The sequence below is a fragment of the Mustelus asterias genome, unplaced genomic scaffold (genome assembly GCF_964213995.1).
Source record: "Mustelus asterias unplaced genomic scaffold, sMusAst1.hap1.1 HAP1_SCAFFOLD_35, whole genome shotgun sequence".
NCBI lineage: Eukaryota > Metazoa > Chordata > Chondrichthyes > Carcharhiniformes > Triakidae > Mustelus > Mustelus asterias.
The window spans coordinates 2,510,416-2,533,838 of NW_027590117.1; the positions used below are offsets into that span (position 1 = coordinate 2,510,416).

The following is a 23,423-nucleotide window of genomic DNA, read 5'->3' on the forward strand; positions in this document are numbered from 1 at the left end:
GGAAAGGTAATGTGGCCTTCCATTCAGGAACTTCTGGTATTTCTTCCCTTTCCTCAACCAATCTTCTCACCACTCTGTGGCAGGCAGGGTTCTCAAGTGTGTCGCTCCCATGTCCCACACTTGGAACATTTCCAATCAGTTCACAATGATGATTGAATTTCTGAGAAGAGTTTCTAGTCACCTGCCATTTTCATTCTGCATCTCACTCTCACACGGATTATTCTGTCCTGGGTCTTTCCTGGTGTTCAGAGCACCTCTCCTCCATTCAGATTTTTCTTACTTTATGTATCTGGTGATTATCCCTTTCACTGTGTAACTAATTCTTATTATTTAATGCATGCGTGCATGTCACAGATATTCCATTTCGTTCTTTTTCACATGAGCCCCTCTCCTCTCCATTTGCCTGTAATGTATTACATTTCTAACTTCAAACAGTTCTGATGGGCAGATGTTGATCTGAAATATTTGCTATTAACTGTTTGTCTCTGCAGCAGCTCACTTGTTATGTAATTACAGATCTTCGAAATTAAATTCATATTTCCTGCATTCATACCATTTGAAGTCAGTACTAAGGTTGAGAGGAGTTTTCAGAGAGGTGATTGAAATCATGATCGGTTTCAATAGAGTAAATGGAAATAAAATGTTTCTGTGAAACAATGGCACGGGTTCGTTGTGAATGATATAAAAGAACAAAGAAAACCGTCAGGGAATACATTTGTCATTACATTGGGCAGCAAGTTGCTGTGATCTTGAATATGATGCCTGTAATCGAAGCCAATTAGAATGAAAAGTAAATTGTATTCATTCATGTGATGTGTTCATCACTGGCTTGGCCAGCATTTATTGCACTAATTTCCCTTGAACTGAGTGGCTTGTTAGGCCATGTCAGAGGGCATTAAAGAGTCAAAAACATACTGTGGGTCTGGAGTCACAGGGAGGCCAGAAAAGGTAATGTGGGTGGGTTCCTTTCCTATAGGGGTATCAGTGAACCAAATGGGTTTTTACAACACGGCCATCATTAGACCTTTAATTCCAGATTTTAATTGAGCTCAAATTGCACACTGTGCTGAGGTGATAATCAGGTCCCATTGAATTGCACTGGACCTCTGGGTCACTAGTCCAGTGACAATACCACTACGCCATTACCTCCTCACGTGGGAACTGTGGCCGCCACGAGCAGATATCAGCAAGTAGTTTATTGTAGGCTGATTGTCTGTGAGCTGAAACATGAACTCTGTTTCTCTCTTCACAGATGCTGCCTGACCTGTTGTGTATTCCAGAATTTTCACCTTGTTTCAGATGTCCAGCGTCCACATGATTTTACCTGTGAATTATTGCAGCTGTTGCTCAGAAAACTGAGGCCTGAAATAGACAAATTAAGAGCGATTTTGAATCAAGCTGGATGTTGGTTTTGGAATTCGGCCCCTCAGTTTCTGTGAAGGTATGTTTTTGTTTGGGTGACTTTAGTGTGTAGAAGCAGGAGAAAGTGATGGGTTTAATTCTGAGTAAATTTGAGAGCAGTAGGGTCAAAACACTTCTGATCAAAGATCATTAACTGTGTCTTGTACAGTTAAAGAAACATTGCACACTCACATACAATAAGTGTTGGACAGAGAATCAATTCCACATTGATATGCAGTATCAGACTGAGTTAATTCCACACTGAAAACTGTAACAGAGACTGAGAAAAGGAGTTAGTCCCACACACACACTACCAGAACATAAGAAAAAGGAGCAGGAGAAGACCATTCAGCCCATCAGGCCTGTTCTGCCATTCAGTAAGATCATGGCTGATCTGATTGTGGCCTCCACTCCACTTCAGTACCTGTCCCCATAACCCTTGATTCTCTTGTAGCTCAAAAATCTGTCTAACTCAAGATTGAATCTATTCAATGACAAAAATTAAGGTTCCCTTAAAATAAGTAATTCCTCCTAATCTCCATCTTAAATTGGAGATGCTTTATCTTTAAACTGTGCCTCTCGTTCCAGTTTCCCCCTACACATTGCAACATCCCACTCAGCATCTACACTGTCAAGCCCTTGAGAATCTTATATGTTTTAGTACGATCCTCGCTCATTCTTCTCCACTGAAAATTGGCCAGACTTGTTTAATTTTTCCTCATAAGAGAACTCCTTCATCTCAGGAATCAGCCTCCACTCGCTGCAGTTTTCTAAGCTGACAGTGACCCACTTCCATACACGAACAGACACTGACACAGACATTATTATCAATTGATTGAGTCAATTCCACATCTACACACAGTAATAGAGATTGACAGAGTGTTAATGCCACACTGCAGTAAAGGATAAAGAATAGAGAAGCGTTAATTCCAGCTTCATGTCCAAATCAGAGATGAACAGTGTTAATGCCCCATTCACATACAGTAATAAAGAATAACAGATACAGAATTAATTCTATATTCACATACGCTAACAAAGATGGACAGAAAGGTAATGGCTAAATTCAGCACAGTCCCAGATGACCATCGGCTGCTCTCTCCTTTCATGAATATCCTCAGCTGGTACAGGAATATGAACCCACGCTGTTGGGGTTACTCTGCATCACAGTCCCGCTGTCCAGCCAACTGAGCAAATCAACCCCCAGGGTAGGACAGAGAACAAAGAAAATTACAGCATAGGAGCAGGCCCTTCGGCCCTCCAAGCCTGCACCAACCATGCTGCCTGATTTAACTAAAACCCCCTACGCTTCTGGGGACCATATCCCTCTATTCCCATCTCATTCATGTACTTGTCAAGATGCCCCAAGAGAGGTAATTGCAAACTGAAACACAGGAACTGAGACTGGCGAATCAATTTAATTCCACACTCACTTGCACGAATACAGGCTGACACATCAGAGAATTAATCCATCCTCAAATAAACTGACAGGAAGAAATTCACTGTAGTTCCACCCTGGGATACAGTAACAGAGACTGACAGAGTGAATCGTGCTCTCATGTACAGATTGACAGATAGCAGGAATGAGTTAACTCCACATTCTCATACAGTAACAGAGATGGACAGATCGAGTGTGAATTCCACACTCTAATGGTTCTCACTTGAAGAATTCTTCTGATATGCATAGAGTCATAGAGGTTTACAACATGGAAACAGGCCCTTCAGCCAAACTTGTCCATGCCGCCCCTTTTTAATAACAAAAAGTCAAGGTAATCCCAATTGCCCGCATTTGGCCCATATCCCTCTATACCCATTGTACCCATGTAACTATCTAAATGCTTTTTAAAAGACAAAATTGTACCCGCCTCTACTACTACCTCTGGCAGCTTGTTCCAGACACTCACCATCCTCTGTGTGAAAAAATTGTCCCTCTGGACACTTTTGTATCTCTCCCCTCTCGTTTTAGACTCCCCTACCTTTGGGAAAAGATATAGACTATCCAGCTGATCTGGGCACCTCATTATTTTATAGACCTCTATAAGATCACCACCTACGCTCCAGAAGAAAAAGTCCCAGTTTATCCAGCCTCTCCTTATAACTCAATCCATCAAGTCCCGGTAGCATCCTAGTAAATATTTTCTACACTATTTCTAGTTTAATAATATCCTTTCTAAAATAGGGTGACCAGAATTGCACACAGTATTCCAAGTGTGGCCTTACCAATGTTTTGTACAACTTCAACAAGACATTCCAAGTCCTGTATTCAGTGTTCTGACCAATGAAACCAAGCATGCCGAATGCCTTCTTCACCACTCTGTCCACCTGTGACTCCACTTTCAAGGAGCTATGAACATGTACCCCCAGATCTCTTTGTTCTGTAACTTTCCCCAATGCCCTACTATTAACTGAGTCAGTCCTGCCCTGGTTCAATCTACCAAAATGCATCACCTCGCATTTAAACTCCATCTGCCATTCGTCAGCCCAATGGCCCAATTGATCAAGATCCCCTTGCAATTGGAGATCACTTTCTTCACTGTCCACTCTGCCACCAATCGTAGTGTCATCTGCAAACTTACTAACCATTCCTCATATATTCTCATCAAATCATGAATATAAATGACAAATAACAGTGGACCTAGCACAGATCCCAGAGGCACATCCCTGGTCACAGGCCTCCAGTTTGAAAAACAACTCTCTACAACCACCATCTGGCTTCTGTCAAGAAGTCAATTTTGTATCCAATTAGATACCTCACCCTGGATCCCGTGAGATTTAACCTTATGCAACAACCTACCATGCGGTACCTTGTCAAAGGCCTTGCTAAAGTCCATGTAGACAACATCAACTGCACTGCCCTCATCTACCTTCTTGGTTACCCCTTCAAAAAACTCAATCAAATGGCCTCTTCATTGTTTCATTATACTTTCTATCTTCCTCATCCTCCAAGGAGCCCTGGCTTTGGTTCCCCTCCCTTTCACCCTGGTTAGAATGTACCGAGTCTGTACCTGAAACATCTCCTGAAAGATCACCCATTGTTCTGTGACAGCTTTTCCTGTCAGATTTTGGCTCCAGTTTACTCTGGCTCAATCCCAGCTCCTCCCATTGAGGTTAGTCCTCTTCCCATTCAGATGTGCTACTTTAGATTGTTCCTTGCTAATATCAAGCTTGTGACACAATGATCACTGTTACTCAAGTGACCACCTCCAGACACTTGGATCATGTGGTCAACCTCCCTGTCAGTCTGTGTGAGAATGGAATTAATTCTGTATCTACAATGCATGATCTGCCTGTAGATTTGCTGCTCTATTTCCTTCTCACCACACCTACCTTTTACCCTTCTCTCTTTTCTGTTCACATTGTATTGAATAGTAATCGCCCGGTTCTCTCCATTTCCAGACCACATTTTCAACATTGACACTCTCTTGTGTTCCTATGTGGCTATTTGTGCTTCTAACTCACCAACCTTATTCACCACACTGTCCACTATGTTACCAAGATTGCTGGCATAGTGGACAGTGAAGAAGGTTATCTAGGATTGCAACAGGATTGTGATCAATTGGGCCAGTGGGCTGACGAATGGCAGATGGAGTTTAATTTCGACAAATGCAAAGTGATGCATTTTGGTAGATCGAACCAGGGCAGGACTTAGTCAGTTAATAGTAGGGAGTTGGGGAGCGTTATAGAACAAAGAGATCTAGGGGTACAGGTTCATAGCTCCTTGAAAGTGAAGACACAGGTGGACAGAATGGTGAAGAAGACATTCAGCATGCTTCGTTTCATTGGTCAGAATATTGAATACAGGAGTTGGGACGTCTTGTTGAAGTTGTACAAAACATTGGGTCGTTGAAATTGTACAAGACATTGGGACGTCTTGTCGAAGTTGTACAAGAGGGCATGGGTTAAGGGTGAAAGGAGAAAAGTTTAAAGGGAATATTAGGGGGGGCTTCTTCACGCAGAGAGTGGTGGGAGTGTGGAATGAGCTGCCGGATAAAGTGGTAAATGCGGGGTCACTTTTAACATTTAAGAAAAACTTGGACGGGTTCATGGATGAGAGGGGTGTGGAGGGATATGGTCCAAGTGTAGGTCAGTGGGACTAGGCAAAAAATGGTTCGGCACAGACACAAAGGGCCAAAAGGCCTGTTTCTGAGCTGTAATTTTCTATGGTTCTATGGTTCTATTGATCAGGCCACACTTGGAATACTGTGTACAGTTCTGGTCACATTATAGAAAGGATATTATTAAATAAGAAAGAGTGCAGAAAAGATTTATAGGATGCTACCGGGAGCTGATGGTTTGAATTATAAGGAGAGGCTGAATAGACTGGGACTTTTTTCTCTGAAGCGTACAAGGCTGAGGGGTGATGTTATAGAGTGTTATAAAATAATGAGGGGCAGCGAGATAGTCGATATCTTTTCCAAAATGTAGGGGAGTCTAAAACGAGAGGGCATCGGTTTAAGGTGAGAGGGGAGAGATATAAAAGAGTCCAGAGGGGCAATTTTTTCACCCAGAGGGTGATAAGTGTCTGGAACAAGCTGCCACAGTAGTAGTAGAGGTGGGTACAATTTTGTCTGTTAAGAAGTGTTTAGACAGTTACATGGGTAAGATGGGTATTGAGGGATATGGGCCAAATGCAGGCAATTGGGACTAGTTTAGGGGTTAAAAAACGGGGTGGCATGGGCCAGTTGGGCCAAAGGGCCTGTTTCCATGCTGTAAACCTCTGACTCGATGACACTTTGTGTGATTACACACATGCTTTCCAAACCTATCCTTGTATTCCACTGAGATTCCTTCTTCATATACTCCTACCTTATATGATTTGATTTATTATTTTCACGTGTATGAGTATATAGTGAAAATTACTGTTTCTTGCGCGCTATATAGACTAAGCATAACTTTCATAGAGAAGGAAAGGAGAGAGTGCAGAATGTAGTCATAGCTAGGGTGTAGAGAAAGATCAACTTAATGCAAGGTAGGTCCATTCAAAAGTCTGGCAGCAGCAGGGAAGAAACTGTTTTTGAGTCGGTTGGTACGTGACCTCAGACTTTTCTATCTTTTTCCCAACGGAAGAAGGTGGAAGCGATAATGTCTGGGGTGAGTGGGGTCCTGAATTCTGCTGGCTGGCAGCAGGAAGTGTATACAGAGTCAATGGATGGGAGGCTGGTTTGCGTGATGGATTGGGCTACATTCACAACATTTTGTAGTTTCTTGCAGTCTTGGGCAGAGCAGGAGCCAAACCAGGTTGTGATACAGCCAGAAATAATGCTTTCAATGGTGCATCTCTAACAGTTGGTGAGAGTCGTAGCTGATGTGCTAAATTTCTTTAGTCTTCTGAGAAAGTAGAGGCGTTGCTGGGGCTTTCTTAACTATAGTGTCGGCATGAGGGGGACCAGGACAGGTTGTTGGTGATCTGGACACCTAAAAACATGAAGCTCTTGACCATTTCTACTTCGTCCCCGTTAATGTAGACAGGGGCATGTTCTCTCTTATGTTTCCTGAAGTAGATGACAATCTACTTCATTTTGTTGACATTGGGGGACAGATTATTGTCACCGCACCAGTTCACCAGATTCTCTATCTCGTTCCTGAACTCTCTCATCATTGTTTGCGATCCGGCCCACTGCGGTGGGGTCGTCAGCAAACTTGAAAATCGAATTGGAGGGGAATTTGGCCACACAGTCACAGGTGTATCAGGAGTATAGTAGGGGGCTGAGAACACAGCCTTGTGGGGCACCAGTGTTGGGGATGATCGTGAAGGAGGTGTTGTTCTTATCCTTTCTGATTGTGGTCTGTGGGTTAGGAAGTTCAGTATCCAGGCGCAGAGAGAGGAGCCGAGGTCCAGGCCACGGAGTTTGGAGATGAGTTTTGCAGGAATATTGGTGTTGAAGGCTGAGCTGTAGTCAATAAATAGAAGTCTGCTGTAAGTGTCTTTGTTATCGAGGTGTTCCAGGGCTGAGTGCAGGGGCAGGGAGATGCCGTCTGCTGTGTACTGTTGCGCTGGTAGGCGAACTGTTGTGCATCCAGATAGTCTGGGAGGCTGGAATTGATTTGTGCCATGTCTAATCTTTCGATGCGCTTCCTAATGATGGATGTCTGAGCCACTGGATAATGGTCATTGAGGCACGCTGCTTAGCTTTTCTTTGGCACTGGGATGATAGTCATCATCTTGAAGCAGGTAGGGACCTGAGATTGTTGTAAAAAGAGGTTGAAGATGTCTGCGAATGCGCCCGCCAGCTGATCCATGCAGGATCTGAGTGCTTGTCCGGGTACCCCATCCGAGGCAGTCACTTTCCTTGGGTTGACCTCTGAGAAAGCTGCTCTGACATTTGCAATGGTGACCTCAGATACATAAGAACATAAGAAATAGGAGCAGGAGTAGGCCATCTAGCCCCTCGAGCCTGCCCCGCCATTCAATAAGATCATGGCTGATCTGACGTGGATCAGTACCACTTACCCGCCTGATCCCCATAACCCTTAATTCCCTTACCGATCAGGAATCCATCCATCCGCGCTTTAAACATATTCAGCGAGGTAGCCTCCACCACCTCAGTGGGCAGAGAATTCCAGAGATTCACCACCCTCTGGGAGAAGAAGTTCCTCCTCAACTCTGTCTTAAACCGACCCCCCTTTATTTTGAGGCTGTGTCCTCTAGTTTTAACTTCCTTACTAAGTGGAAAGAATCTCTCCGCCTCCACCCTATCCAGCCCCCGCATTATCTTATAAGTCTCCATAAGATCCCCCCTCATCCTTCTAAACTCCAACGAGTACAAACCCAATCTCCTCAGCCTCTCCTCATAATCCAAACCCCTCATCTCCGGTATCAACCTGGTGAACCTTCTCTGCACTCCCTCCAATGCCAATATATCCTTCCTCATATAAGGGGACCAATACTGCACACAGTATTCCAGCTGCGGCCTCACCAATGCCCTGTACAGGTGCATCAAGACATCCCTGCTTTTATATTCTATCCCCCTCGCGATATAGGCCAACATCCCATTTGCCTTCTTGATCACCTGTTGTACCTGCAGACTGGGCTTTTGCGTCTCATGCACAAGGACCCCCAGGTCCCTTTGCACGGTAGCATGTTTTAATTTGTTTCCATTGAGATAGTAATCCCATTTGTTATTATTTCCTCCAAAGTGTATAACCTCGCATTTCTCAACGTTATACTCCATTTGCCATATCCTCGCCCACTCACTCAGCCTGTCCAAATCTCTCTGCAGATCTTCTCCGTCCTCCACACGATTCACTTTTCCACTTATCTTTGTGTCGTCTGCAAACTTCGTTACCCTACACTCCGTCCCCTCCTCCAGATCATCTATATAAATGGTAAACAGTTGCGGCCCGAGTACCGATCCCTGCGGCACGCCACTAGTTACCTTCCTCCAACCGGAGGGTAACGAGTGGCGTGCCACTAGATACAGATTCATCTCAGGCTTCCAGGGTGGAGCGCGTGCTCTCACTGACCTCTTGCTCAGAGCAGGCACAGAATGCATTGAGCTCATCAGGGAGGTGTGCGTTGGAGCCGGTGATTTTTTTTCTTTCTCTAGATATTCCTCTTTTCCACTTCTATAGAATGGTGCCCATCCCCCTGCCAGTTTAGTTCAAACCCTCCTCGTCCACATGAGTGACCCTCTCCATGAGGACACAGGCATTGAGTACAGAATCATGCAAGTTATGCTGAGCCTTTAGAAAACTCTGATTGGATCACAGCTGAAGCATTGAGTCCAGTTCTGCTCAGCACACTTGAGGAAACATGTGACGGTGGTTCAGCGGGTGCAGGGGAGATTGACCAGAATGGTTTCAGCAATGAGGGGTTTTAGCCACAAAGTTAGGTTGCATAAGCTGGGGTTGATCTTTTTGGAGCAAAGCAGATTGAGAGAGCGATCTGATAGAGGTGGACAGGATTATGGCTGGTGTGGTTCAGGTAGACAAAGAAAAGCTGATCCCATTCACTGATAGTATAAGGACTGAGGGGCACAAGTTGAAGGCTTTGGAAGAGACACTGGGGGGGGGATGTGTGGAAGAACTTCTCATGCAGCGAGTGACAACCTGGAAGTTGCTGTCTCTGAGGTTGGAAGCCGAGATGATGAATTATTTCAAAGAGGAATTTGGAGGGACATTTGAGGGAAATAAACTTGTCGGGCTATGGGGATAGAGCAGGAGAATGGGACTGACTGGATTACTCCATGGAGAACCAGCATGGACTGGATGTGGCGAATGGCCTCCTTCCATACGGTAATGACTCTAATTCCAGTCTCCCCTGGTTTGCTGTGATTGGACAGTGAAGATTGGAAGCAGAGGCAGACAGTCAGGATGTGGGGAGTTAGACAAAGAGCAGCTCTTGCAGGCACCAGGTGAGAACGAGGATGGACACATTTTAAACAGAGACTGTTTGGTTTTGATTACTATCTGGTTAATCACACGGGAGCAATGAATGGAAATATGAACATTACAAATGTCCCTGCTCCATCCGGTTATCCCATTCATGGAGCAGTGCAGGGTTTCAGTTCTATCTGAATGTCATTGAATTGTTGTAGCGCCTACCGCCACTGATCATGCATCTCGTACACAGACACTGAGGCCTGCAGTCAGACATTGACAATGTTTGTATCACTGGGGTTCCTTTGTGGATGTTCAATATGATTATATACTGAGATTTATAAATTACTAAAACTGCTCTTTTAAATTTATTTGCAAGACCAGAGATCCTCTGACCTCGGAAGGGAGACCCCGACCTGGCAGTGACCCGGAGAACCCGAACACGTGGACCCAGCCGTGACCCCAGAGACCCCATCCACTAACCGGCCTTCAACCCGTCCACGCCGGAGTGTGGTGTGAACACCCTCCAAACTCAAACCGCAGCCCGACAGCGACCCGAAACTCCCGACCGCTCAGACCCGACTGCCGACGCAGGAACCGTGACCATGGCAACAAATCCACCACCCACACACCAACCAAAGCGGAAACAGGATACAGCTACACCCTTGATCCCACAGACTAAACACCGTCTCACAGGCACGACAGGAAGCAGCGACCCCAGGAAGCGTGGGAAACGCGCAGGCTTGCAGGTGAGACTGAAACAATGTGGTTCCAAGGCCCCCCTCCCCAGCTTACTCCTGGCAAATGTTCAATCTCTGGAAAACAATCTAGATGAACTTAAAACCAGACTCGCTTTTCAAAGGGAACTGAGAGACTGCTGTGTGCTCTGTTTCACGGAGACACAGATCACACCTCCTTCACCGGACAGTGCCCTACAACCTCAGGGCTTCTCCATCCACCGAATGGACCGTACAGCGGCCTCAGATAAGGCTTGCGCAGGTGGCGTCTGCCTTCTAATCAACACCTCTTGGTGCTCCGGTGTCACAACACTGGCGAGTTTCTGCTCCTCGGACCTAGAATACCTGACGCTGAAATGCTGCCCCGACAACCTTCCACGGGAGTTCACCTCTGTTATCCTGACAGCAGTTCACATTCCACCCCAGGCAGACATGAAGGTCGCGCTGGATGAAATATCTACCACCACAAACAGCCTTGAGACAAAATATCCCGAGGCCTTGTTCATCGAGGCCGGGGACTTCAACTAGGCCAATCTCAAGAGTGTCCTACCAAGGTACTACCAACATGTCACCTGTCCCACCAGAGGCCCAAACATCCTCGACCACTGTTACACAAAAATCAAACATGCCTACCGTTCTTTCGCCCGCCCAAACTTTGGCAAATCAGATCACAAGGCTGTGCTCCTGCTCCCAGCTTACAAGCAAAAAACTGAAGCAGGAGAATCCGATTAAAGAAAGTCACGCATTGTTGGTCTGAGGAATCGGATGATCTCCTACGTGACTGCTTCGAGTCAATGCACTGGTCAATATTTAAAACTCAGCAAGCACCCTGAATGAGTACGTCACGACAGTAACTGACTTCCTTAGTAATTGCATAGAAGACTGAGCCAAAGAAGCAAATCCATGTTTTTCCCAACCGGAAAGCATGGATGAACAGGGATATCCACTGCTTCCTGAAGTCCAGGTCTGAGGGGTTTCAGTCAGGGGACCCTGAACTGTAAAGAAATCCAGATGTGATCTACAGAGAACCATCAAAGATGCCAAGTGCCAGTACCGGACCAGGCTAGAGTCCTAGGCTCGCCACATGGACTCCCACCGTTTATAGTAAGGTCTGAAAGACATAACAGGCTACCAGATGAAGGCATGTCGAATTGCCAGCGACAATGCCCCTCTCCCTGATGAGCTCAATGCATTCTGTGTCTGTTTTGAGGGAGAGAGAGGATGCCCTCCACTCTGAAAGCCTTGGCCGAACCTGTATCCGAGGTCACCATCACAGACTTCAGATCAGCCTTCTTGAACGTCAACCCGCAGAAAGCGAGTGGCCTGGATGGGGTACGGGGACAGGCACTCAGATCCTGCGTGGACCAGCTGGCAGGGGTATTCGCAGACATCTTTAACCTCTCCTTACACCAATCTGAGGTCCGTATCTGCTTCAAGGAGATGACATCATCCCTGTACCAAAGAAAAGCCAGGCGTCGTGCCTTCATGACTATTGCCTGGTAGCTCTGACATCCATCATTATGAAGTGCTTCGAAAGGTTAGTCATGGCACGGATCAACTCCAGCCTCTCAGATTGCCTGGATCCACTACAGTTCACCTACTGCCGCAACAGGTCCACAGTAGATGCCATCTCCCTGACTGTATACTCAACCCTGGAACACCTGGATAATAAAGACTCATGTCAGATTCCCATTTATTGATTACAGCTCAGCCTTCAGCACCATTATTCCTACAAAACCCATCTTCAAACTCCATGGCTCGGGTTTGGCTCCTCCCTCTACGACTGGATCCTAGACTTCCTAACCCACAGACCGCAATTAGTAAAGATAAGCAACGACACCTCCTCCACGATTATCCTCAACACCAGTGCCCCACAAGGCTGTATCCTCAACCCCTGACGATGCTCCTTATACCCTTATGACTGTATGGCCAAATTCCACTTCAAATCTATTTTCAAGTTTGCTGATGATACCACCATAGTGGATCGGATCTCAAACAATGATGAGACGGACTACAGGAATGAGACAGAGAATCTGGTAAATTAGTGTGACGGCAATAATCTCTCCCTCAATGTCAACCAGACAAAGGGGATTGTCATTAACTTCAGGAAGCATCGTGGAGGACATGCCCCTGTCTACATCAATGGGGATGAAATGGAAATTGTTGAGAGCTTCAGGTTTCTGGGTGTCGAGATCATCAATAACTTGTCCTGGTCCTTCCACCCTGACACTATAGTTAAGTAAGACCTCTAATTTCTCAGGAGGCTAAGGAAATTCAGCATTTCCGCTATGACTCTCACCAGGTTTTACAGATGCACCATAGAAAATACCCTTTCCAGATGTATCGCAGCTTGGTATGGCTCCTGCTCTTACCAAGACCGCCTGAAACTACGAACAGTTCTTAAAGTAGCCCAGTCCATCACACAAACCAGCCTCCCATCCATTGACTCCGTCTGCACTTCCCATCACATCAGAAAAGCAGTCAGCATAATCAAACACCCCCACGCACCCCGGACATACTCTCTTCCACGTTCTTCCAACAGGAAAAAGATACAAACGTCTGAGATCATGTATCAACCAACTCAAGAACCGCATCTTCCCTGCTGCCATCAGACTTTTGAATGGACCTGCCTTATATTGATCTTTCGCTACAGACTAGTTATGAATGTAACACATTCTGCACTCTGTCATTTCTTTCTCCCCGTGTACTCTATGAATGGTATGCTTTGCTTGTATAGCGCACAAGAAAAAATACTTTTCACAGTATGCCAATACATGTGACAACAGTAAATCAAATTGAAAAAGGGCTGTGTATTATTCCCTCACCTGTAATTGGGTTACAATGAGTAAATTATTCCTGACAGGCAAATCATTGAACCAATCAAGGTTAGTTTGAAGTTTCCTCACCTAAGTTGCAATGAACAGTGCAGCGAGCTCCTCACACATAGTATGTCTGTTCTCTCTCACAGAGTGCATCAGTTCCACAGTCTCAGGCAGCAGAAATGGTTGCAGAGACACATTTTCAATCCAACAATCAATCCGAGCAGGAGAGACAGACATTGTTTCCATGTCATCCCAAGTCAGTACCACTGACAGGGAGATACATAAATCCCAGTCCAAATTCTCACCCGCTATCAGATTGTCAGTGTGTCAGTCCTACAATATTGTAGCATTAGATGCAATTCAATTGAATACCAGATAGAAATAAATGATTGTATAATCTGAGACACACACTGATTATTGTAATAAGGATACATATAAATTGGTACAAACTGAGATACAGATCACATACCTGACTTAAAGCCTCAGACGTGTAGGGCAGAAATTGTAATAATTCTCAGTCAAACAGAGCTCAACATTCAAGTATTAAAGTTCTCCCAAACAGAGTGAATGATGAAGGCATCAATTTGATTATTAAAATGTGAATTACACTTACCTTTACTTAACAATGGCGTGTTACATGAAAAGATGCATGATCCTCCACAATTGTGCTCACACAGAAAGTGATTTAATACAAGGCAAAAATTAGAATTAAAAAAAAAACCTGCAGCATCAATGGCCTGTTTCTGCACTGAAATTTCAATGTGGAATGAATCCAGACTGTTAAACTGTCTCAGAGCCTGCGGTTATGTAATGAATCCCACACTGTCAGAGTAGCAGTGACTGACAGATTCAGAATCAGTCTCCAGCACATGTCCATTACCAGACACTGACAGACACAGACTGTTACTGAACTCACTGACAGCACCTGATCCTGAATGACACGAATCAGTCTGACACACATATATGGTACGACTGATAGAGTCCAGAAATCATCACAAACCCACACAGACTGATGAATGTGCCCAGACTACACACCCCATATTAAAGAAAGGAAGTTACAGACCCACATTTTCTTACAGATTTTCCACATTACCATAGAGAATCACTGAATTTTACTAAACTAATCCTACACTCATATCCAGCACAAGGTCCTGGCAAACACAGAATGAGTTCCATATTCGCATCCAGCACCAGTATCTGACATAGGTAATCAACACAGTCAAACAGCCCTCTTCACCCCCACCCCCCCCCCCCCCCCACACACACACACACACACAGACTATTTGCACAACTGAAAGAAGCCACTTGCCCTGTCAAATCTGTACTGACTCTCCAAGTGAGTAACACACCTTGTTCCATCCGTCCACCTTCTCCCCACATCTCTGCACATTCTTCCTTTTCAGGCAATAATCCAATTCTTTCTTGAATGCCTTGATTGAAGCTGCCTCTAGCGCACTGTCCGGCCCCACATCCCAGATCATAACCACTCGCTGCATGAAAAGGTTTCTCCTCATGAATCTATTCCTCCTTTTCCCAATTTCCTTAAATCTGTTCCCTCTGCTTCTCAATCCTTCCCACAATGGGAACAGTTTCTTCTCTATCTACTCTGTCCAGATTCCACCTTATTCTGAATATTGTTATTAAATCTCTTTTCAACCTTCTCAGCTCCAAGGAAAGTGGTTCCAACTTCACCAGTTTATCTCAGGAACTGAAGCTCTTCATCCTTCACAATGTGTCTCATTTACACATGCTCGAGGCTACACACATTCATATGGAGGGCCCTGTTCTCCACAGGCAAAAGGAACGTGTCCAGGCACTGTGCCTATGTTGAATTGAACAGAAGTATACAGGGCTAAGTTTTCTTTGTGCCCTCCCCATGACAACGTCTTGACCAATTAGAGTTCACTTGTCAACGATCAGCATCCTTTTTTTCCAGTACTTGTTCCTCCCTTTGACATTTGGCATTCTTGCATTTGTTCTTATGAATGCAAAATCAAAAGCTTCAACAGGCTGTCTCTTTGTTTGGCAGTTATAGAATGGGTAAAGCACATAAGGAGACCAGTCTGCCCATTGATCTGTACCTACTCTATTCAAAAGCAACTCAGCTACTCCCACTCACCCATCACGTCCCTATAGCCTTGTTTTTATTTCTCTTTTCTGTTAATTTCTCCTTTTTCTGTGTCTCTCGTGCCCATCAAACTAAAATAACCGATCCACACGGAAAGAATGTGTTCCCTTCATAAACACCAGTCATATCCCCTCAAAATCAATGCTTCGCAGGGTTCATTGTCTAAGGCAATGCTGCTGACAGCTTGTTTCAAGAACAATATTGATAACTCGACATCAGCTTCATTCAGCAACACTGTTACAAAGCAGCTTTAATCAATCCTTTGTTGTATCTTAGGATCTATCCCACTCCAGTCAGCTCCAATTCTCTTCTTCATTACCCTTTCCATTCTCAGATTTAGTTGTCCTGAGCTGTCTGGTCCCCAATCCAATTCTCCTATTGAAATATAAGTGTTTTCATTTGATTCAACTTCTGAAATGAGCAATTAACTAGTTTGGGTTCAGTTTCCTTCTTTTAATTCTGAGGAGCTGCTGTTGGTTTGCTTGGATTCAAAAATCATTTTCCAAGTTCAGGTTGTAAATCCTGGAAAAACATCCAGAGGGTCAGTGATCACTGGTGGCTGCAGGAGATGAGTTTTTTTATTAATTCACAGGAAGTGGGCCCAGTTCTAATTGCACTCTCACAGACACCACCATTAACTAACAGAATTAATCCCAATCTCTCATACAGCACCACTGACTGACAGAATTAATCCCACTATCACACACAGCACCACCGACTGACAGAATTAATCGCACTCTCACACACAGCACCACCGACTGACAGAATTGATCCCACTCTCACACACAGCACCACCGATTTACAGAATTAATCCCACTCTCTCACACAGCACCACCGACTGACAGAATTAATCCCAATGTCACACACAGTACCACCATGTGAAATTATGAATCCCACTCTCACATAGAGTATCACCAATTGACAGAATTAATCGCACTCTCACATAGAGTACCACCGACTGACAGATTGAATCCCACTCTCCCAGACAGCACAGAGGATAATCAGATGCAGAATTGGTTTGAAAGATTCCAAGGTACTGAGAATGCAAAAATAAATCGCACAGACACCATCAGAGAGTGAGTAAATCTCACACTCACACTCAGTGTGTCAGAGAGTGACTAAATCCCACACATACACACTGTATCAGAGTGAGTAAATCCCCCACACACACTGTATCAGAGAGTACGTAAATCCCACACACACACACATACTATCAAAGAGTGAGTAAATCCCCCCCCCCCCCCCCCCCGCCACACACACACACACACACACCCACTGTATCAGAGAGTGAGTAAATCCCACACTCTCACACTGTGTCAGAGAGTGAGTAAATCCCACACTCACACACATTCCCAGAGATTCACAGTTCCGGAAGGAACCCACACTCCCCCACAGTTCCTCTGTGGAGACGGGTCCCTCACACCGACAGCCAGGCGACATTTCCCGGTGCATCTGAAAAACTGGTCCTGGAGAGATTCTTTGTCAAAGGTATTTCCTGATTGTAGCTTGTGATTGGCGGAAAGGCTTCAATCTGATTGGTCTACTTACATCTTCACTCAAATGAACCCCTGATAAGTGATGTGGCAACTTTCAAAATGTCCAATCACAATCATTGCTTTCCCAATTCCTCATTAGCATAGTTCTGTGGGACTGTCTATTTAATCAGCGCTCGGAAGGGGTTTACTTTATTTCTGTGCGAAATTGAAGATGGCTGATGAGAAGAAACCAACATCGAAACCAGCTCCCAAGAAGGGAGCGAAGAAAGTGATTAAGAAACCGGGAACAAAGGGCGGCAAGAAGCGGCGAAAGTCGAGGAAGGAGAGTTACTCCATCTACATCTACAAAGTGATGAAGCAGGTTCACCCCGACACCGGCATCTCCTCCAAGGCCATGAGCATCATGAACTCGTTCGTGAACGATATTTTCGAGCGCATCGCGGGTGAGGCTTCCCGCCTGGCCCATTACAACAAGCGCAGCACCATCAGCTCCCGGGAGATCCAGACCGCCGTGCGCCTGCTGCTGCCCGGGGAACTGGCCAAGCACGCCGTGTCGGAAGGGACAAAGGCGGTGACCAAGTACACCAGCTCCAAGTAAAACTCGCCATGGACTGAAAAACATCCCAAACACAACGGCTCTTTTAAGAGCCACCCACAATCTCTGTGAAAAAGCTGTACCTGGCTCCTTCCTATTCGATGGTTAGAATGTAAAATAGAAAAACTTCCACTGCTGTTTGTGTCTCCTGTCCTGTAATCCAAACACTGACCCAGAATTCACTCATTGCCTTCGCTTTGTGCTGAAAGCTGTTATTATTCTGTTATTTTCACAGCTCCTAAATGACCTCATTAGCGGCTGTTTTTCGCGGTTAACGGTCCCTTCTCTCAATTCCTGAAATGTTCATTGATTCATCATTTTATTCACAGTAATTCTCCGCAATGTAACAGTCCGGAGTGGGATTATTACAGAGCGGAATAAGGACAGTGTGAGGACTCGATCCGACTCCCTGTTTTCAGTGAAGGACACTGGGTTCTGATTGAAGACTAAACGGAGTGTTTTCCTTCTGGGAATGCTGTGAACAGGGATTGATTCCCGCCCGGGACAGTTAGAAAGCGATAGGAGAATGAAGCACATTGAAAGAAAATGTTAAAGTCGCGCCTGCGATTGGTGACGGGAAGAGCTGAATAAAAGCAAATCAATAGAAGGGATTTGAAATCTCTGACTAAGGACGACATTGATTTGAATTCGCTCCTTTCCCACAATGAAATTGGCGGGCTTTTGGAAATGGACAAATTCTCTGCTTCTGCCGGTTGTTGTGGGGAAATCCCGCCCTCTTCTGTTTCCAGTGAGCTGATTGGTGAAGAATATAGGCAAATGAGGTGAATAGAGCAGCGGCCAATCAGAGGAGCTGTCAGTTTATAAGAACAGTCAATGCTGGAGAAATTGCTGATTCTTTGTGAAAGTGTTTGCGAGATTGTGCAAATGTCTGGAAGAGGAAAGGGCGGCGGGAAAACTCGGGCCAAGGCCAAATCTCGCTCCTCCCGGGCTGGACTGCAGTTCCCGGTGGGCCGTGTTCACAGGCTCCTGAGAAAGGGCAACTATGCTGAGCGTGTGGGTGCCGGAGCCCCGGTCTATCTGGCTGCTGTGCTCGAGTATCTGACCGCTGAAATCCTGGAGCTGGCCGGGAACGCGGCCCGGGACAACAAGAAGACCCGCATCATCCCCAGACACCTGCAGCTGGCCGTCCGCAACGACGAGGAGCTCAACAAGCTGCTGGGAGGGGTGACCATCGCTCAGGGCGGGGTGCTGCCCAATATCCAGGCCGTGCTGCTGCCCAAGAAAAGCAGCGCTGGGGCCGCGAAGAGCAAGTGAAGCGACCATTCTTTAATCTGATAACCCAAAGGCTCTTTTCAGAGCCACTCACTTTATCTGAAAAAGGGCGACCTGGTGTCTATCGGTCAGATTCTGCACTGTTATTCACAGTACAGCTGTTTCCCACGTTGTCTTATCGATCCGAAGTGTTCTCTGTGCACGGAATTATTGACACAAACAGTATTTTGATGTTTGCAACTTGCTGCTATTTATTGGGGAAACTATCCCAGTGAACTGAAATGATCCTATTTCCAATATCATTTCTTTGAAATGTGAGTCTGTGATGCAACTGATAATTGCATTGTCTTTAATCATGAATTTTCAGAGCCACTCACTTTATCTGAAAACAGGTTGAATTATTATCTGTCCTCATGTGCAAGTGTCTCTGCAATGACTATATCTGTGCGAGTGGGTTTCTGAGAGACACGTTTCATACTCTGAACCTCATTGACATCAATTCCGAGCTCAGCTGTGAATACCACTATTCATAGAGAAAGTATATTAGGGGAAGAAAGTCTAGTAATCTGATATGATCGCAGATCCAATCAAACCAAAAGAGACAATGCTTGAACATCTCAGCCGGTCTGGCAGCATCTGTAAGGCGAGAAAGGAGCTGACGTTTCGAGTCCAGATGACCCTTCGTCAAAGCAGATCCAATAAATTTGTTCTCAAATTGTCTGCGCTACAAATGTTAACCATGATGTGGAGTTGCCGGCGTTGGACTGGGATAGGCACAGTAAATAGTCTCACAACACCAGGTTAAAGTCCAACAGGTTTATTTGGTCGCAAATGCCATGGTTGCTGTGGCAGGGTTGTGTGGTGTCGTGGTCACTGTTCTGAAGGCTGGAGGCTGGGTAGTTAGCTGCGGACAATGGTCTGTTTGAGGTTGTGCGGTTGTTTGAAGGCAAGAAGTGGGGGTGTGGGGATGGCCTTGGCGAGATGTTCGTCTTCATCAATGACATGTTGAAGGCTGCGGAGGAGATGCCGTAGCTTCTCCGCTCCGGGGAAGTACTGAACGATGAAGGGTACTCTGTCCACCGTGTCCCGTGTTTGTCTTCTGAGGAGGTCAGTGCGGTTTTTCGCTGTGACGCGTCGGAACCGTCGATCAATGAGTCGAGCGCCATATCCTGTTCTTATGAGGGCATCTTTCAGCGTCTGGAGGTGTCTGTTGCGATCCTCCTCATCCGAGCAGATCCTGTGTATATGGAGGGCTTGTCCGTAGGGGATGGCTTCTTTAACATAGAACATAGAACATAGAAAGTCACAGCACAAACAGGCCCTTCGGCCCACAAGTTGCGCCGATCACATCCCCACCTCTAGGCCTATCTATAGCCCTCAATCCCATTAAATCCCATGTACTCATCCAGAAGTCTCTTAAAAGACCCCAACGAGTTTGCCTCCACCACCACCGACGTCAGCCGATTCCACTCACCCACCACCCTCTGAGTGAAAAACTTACCCCTGACATCCCCCCTGTACCTACCCCCCAGCACCTTAAACCTGTGTCCTCTCGTAGCAACCATTTCAGCCCTTGGAAATAGCCTCTGAGAGTCCACCCTATCCAGACCCCTCAACATCTTGTAAACCTCTATCAGGTCACCTCTCATCCTTCGTCTCTCCAGGGAGAAGAGACCAAGCTCCCTCAACCTATCCTCATAAGGCATGCCCCCCAATCCAGGCAACATCCTTGTAAATCTCCTCTGCACCCTTTCAATGGCTTCAACATCTTTCCTGTAATGAGGTGACCAGAACTGCGCGCAGTACTCCAAGTGGGGTCTAACCAGGGTCCTATAAAGCTGCAGCATTATCTCCCGACTCCTAAACTCAATCCCTCGATTAATGAAGGCTAGTACGCCATACGCCTTCTTGACCGCATCCTCCACCTGCGAGGCCGATTTAAGAGTCCTATGGACCCGGACCCCAAGGTCCTTCTGATCCTCTACACTGCTAAGAATGGTACCCTTCATTTTATACTGCTGCTCCATCCCATTGGATCTGCCAAAATGGATCACTACACACTTATCCGGGTTGAAGTCCATCTGCCACTTCTCCGCCCAGTCTTGCATTCTATCTATGTCTCGCTGCAACTTCTGACATCCCTCCAAACTATCCACAACACCACCTACCTTGGTGTCGTCAGCAAACTTACCAACCCATCCCTCCACTTCCTCATCCAGGTCATTTATGAAAATGACAAACAGCAAGGGTCCCAGAACAGATCCCTGGGGCACTCCACTGGTCACTGACCTCCATGCAGAGAAAGACCCCTCCACAGCCACTCTCTGCCTTCTGCAGGCAAGCCAGTTCTGGATCCACAAGGCAACAGCCCCTTGGATCCCATGCCCTCTCACTTTCTCAAGAAGTCTTGCATGGGGGACCTTATCGAACGCTTTGCTGAAGTCCATATAGACCACATCCACCGCTCTTCCTTCGTCAATGTGCTTGGTCACATTTTCAAAGAACTCAACCAGGCTCGTAAGGCACGACCTGCCCCTGACAAAGCCGTGCTGACTACTTTTGATCATACTAAACTTCTCTAGATGATCATAAATCCTGTCTCTCAGGATCCTCTCCATCAACTTACCAACCACTGAGGTTAGACTCACCGGTCGGTAATTTCCCGGGCTGTCCCTGTTCCCTTTCTTGAATATAGGGACCACATCCGCAATCCTCCAATCCTCCGGAACCTCTCCCGTCTCCATCGACGATGCAAAGATCATCGCCAAAGGCTCCGCAATCTCCTCCCTCGCCTCCCACAGTAACCTGGGGTACATCCCATCCGGTCCCGGCGACTTACCAACCTTGATGCCATTCAATAGTTCCAACACATCCTCTTAACGTGTTTAGGGTGGAAGCTGGAGAAGTGGAGCATCGTGAGGTTATCCATGGGCTTGCGGTACAGTGAGGTGCTGAGGTGATTGTCCTTAATGGAGATGCATGTGTCCAAGAATGCAACCAATTCCGGAGAGTAGTCCATGGTGAGTCTGATGGTGGGATGGAACTTGTTGATGTCATCATCTTGTTGTTGCAGTGATTGTTCACCATGAGTCCAAAGGAAGAAAATGTCATCGATGAATCTAGTGTATACCATCGGTTGAAGGTCCTGTGTGGTGAAGAAGCCTTGTTCGCACCTGTGCATGAAGATGTTGTAAGAAGTTTAACAACACCAGGTTAAAGTCCAACAGGTTTATTTGGTAACAAAAGCAAAAGTGTGGCTTTTGCTACCAAATAAACCTGTTGGACTTTAACCTGGTGTTGTTAAACTTCTTACTGTGTTTACCCCAGTCCAACGCCGGCATCTCCACATCATGAAGATGTTGGCATATTGAGATGCGAATTTGGTCCCCATGGCTGTTCCGTGTGTCTGGATGAAGAACTGGTTGTTGAAGGTGAAGACATTATGGTCCAGGATGAAGCGGATGCATTGTAAAATTGCATCTGGAAACTGGCAGTTGTCAGCGTTGAGTACTGAGGCCGCTGCAGCAATGCCATCATCGTGGGGGATGCTGATGGGGGTTGCTACGGCATCCCCTCCGGAGCTTTCAACATGTCATTGATGAAGACGAACATCTCGCCAAGGCCATCCCCACACCCCGACTTCTTGCCCTCAAACAACCACACAAAGTCAAACAGACCATTGTCCGCAGCAAACTACCCAACCTTCAGAGGAACAGTGACCACAACACCACACAACCCTGCCACAGCAAGCATGGCATTTGCTACAAAATAAACCTGTTGGACTTTAACCTGGTGTTGTTAAAACTCTTACTTATTTTATTGAATCAGACCTAAAAAATGAAACAAATTTCCAACCAGTCAATGTCTGTCTGAGAACTGGCAAGGAATAGGGCTGACATTGAAACGGTTCAGATTTAATTAATTACAGCAAATTGATCCTTTAGTGTAATGCTTTCAGAGGAACTGTCATAGTTTCTTAAAAGATCAGTTGCGCTTGTTTTTTGTTTGTTCAGTAATTTTGTGAATCTATTTGGAGCGGGTGCAGTTGGTCAGTATCTGTGCCTCTTGCTTGGCCAGCTCCGCGGCAGCAGCAGCTCCATTCCTGTCCAGATGTGTGGGCACAAATAGCAAATCCGAATTATTGTTCACTGCTGCCATCTCCTGGCTGAACGCGAGTTGTGCAGCAAGCTAACCGTTCATTCAGAACCCTTATAGATTGAAGACAGGAGTGAGCGATGGTGGTATAGTGGTGAGCATAGCTGCCTTCCACGCAGTTGACCCGGGTTCGATTCCCGGCCATCGCATTGAAAATTTATTTAGAAACTTATCCACGGTCTGCGTTTTAAACTGAGTGGACAAAAACAGTTCAAACGCAAACTTCGACGACAAAGTAAAGCAGTTTTATTTTTCGGACATAAAATTCGGGTTCAATTCTTTTTTATGAAAAGTTATTCAAATAGAAGAAGAAATCTCTGAACTAATAAATGAGTTCTCAATCAGAGACAAATATATAAAAAGGGGAAGGAACACATTTAACTCACTGATTGTAATCTCAATAATCTTGGTGCCTGATGATGTAAATATAAACGTTACTGGGGTGGTTGCATCATTCTGACAAATAAGTAGTTGTAATGGCCGAGTGGTTAAGGCGTTAGACTTCAAATTCAACGAGGGATTTTCCGCGCAGGTTCGAAC

At 45.7% G+C, this 23,423-nt stretch overlaps 1 protein-coding gene, 1 non-coding gene and 1 pseudogene across 2 annotated transcripts; all 3 read left to right on the forward strand.

Annotated features, from left to right (window-relative positions):
• Positions 1 to 17,111: 17,111 nt before the first annotated feature.
• On the forward strand, positions 17,112 to 17,498 carry LOC144482325 (histone H2B pseudogene; annotated as a pseudogene).
• An 882-nt stretch (positions 17,499 to 18,380) lies between these two features.
• Positions 18,381 to 18,770, forward strand: LOC144482293 (histone H2A type 1-like). The gene has a single exon (XM_078201475.1). It carries the CDS (start codon positions 18,381 to 18,383, stop codon positions 18,768 to 18,770), a length of 390 nt encoding a protein of 129 aa, XP_078057601.1.
• A 4,190-nt stretch (positions 18,771 to 22,960) lies between these two features.
• On the forward strand, positions 22,961 to 23,032 carry trnag-ucc (transfer RNA glycine (anticodon UCC)). The gene has a single exon. It is a non-coding gene; the product is annotated as a tRNA-Gly (tRNA).
• The last annotated feature ends 391 nt before the right edge of the window (positions 23,033 to 23,423 follow it).

What these genes read in the sequence shown, in the direction of transcription:
- LOC144482293 (XM_078201475.1), top strand. Translation starts at nt 18,381, where the DNA reads ATGTCTGGAAGAGGAAAGGGCGGCGGGAAAACTCGGGCCAAGGCCAAA.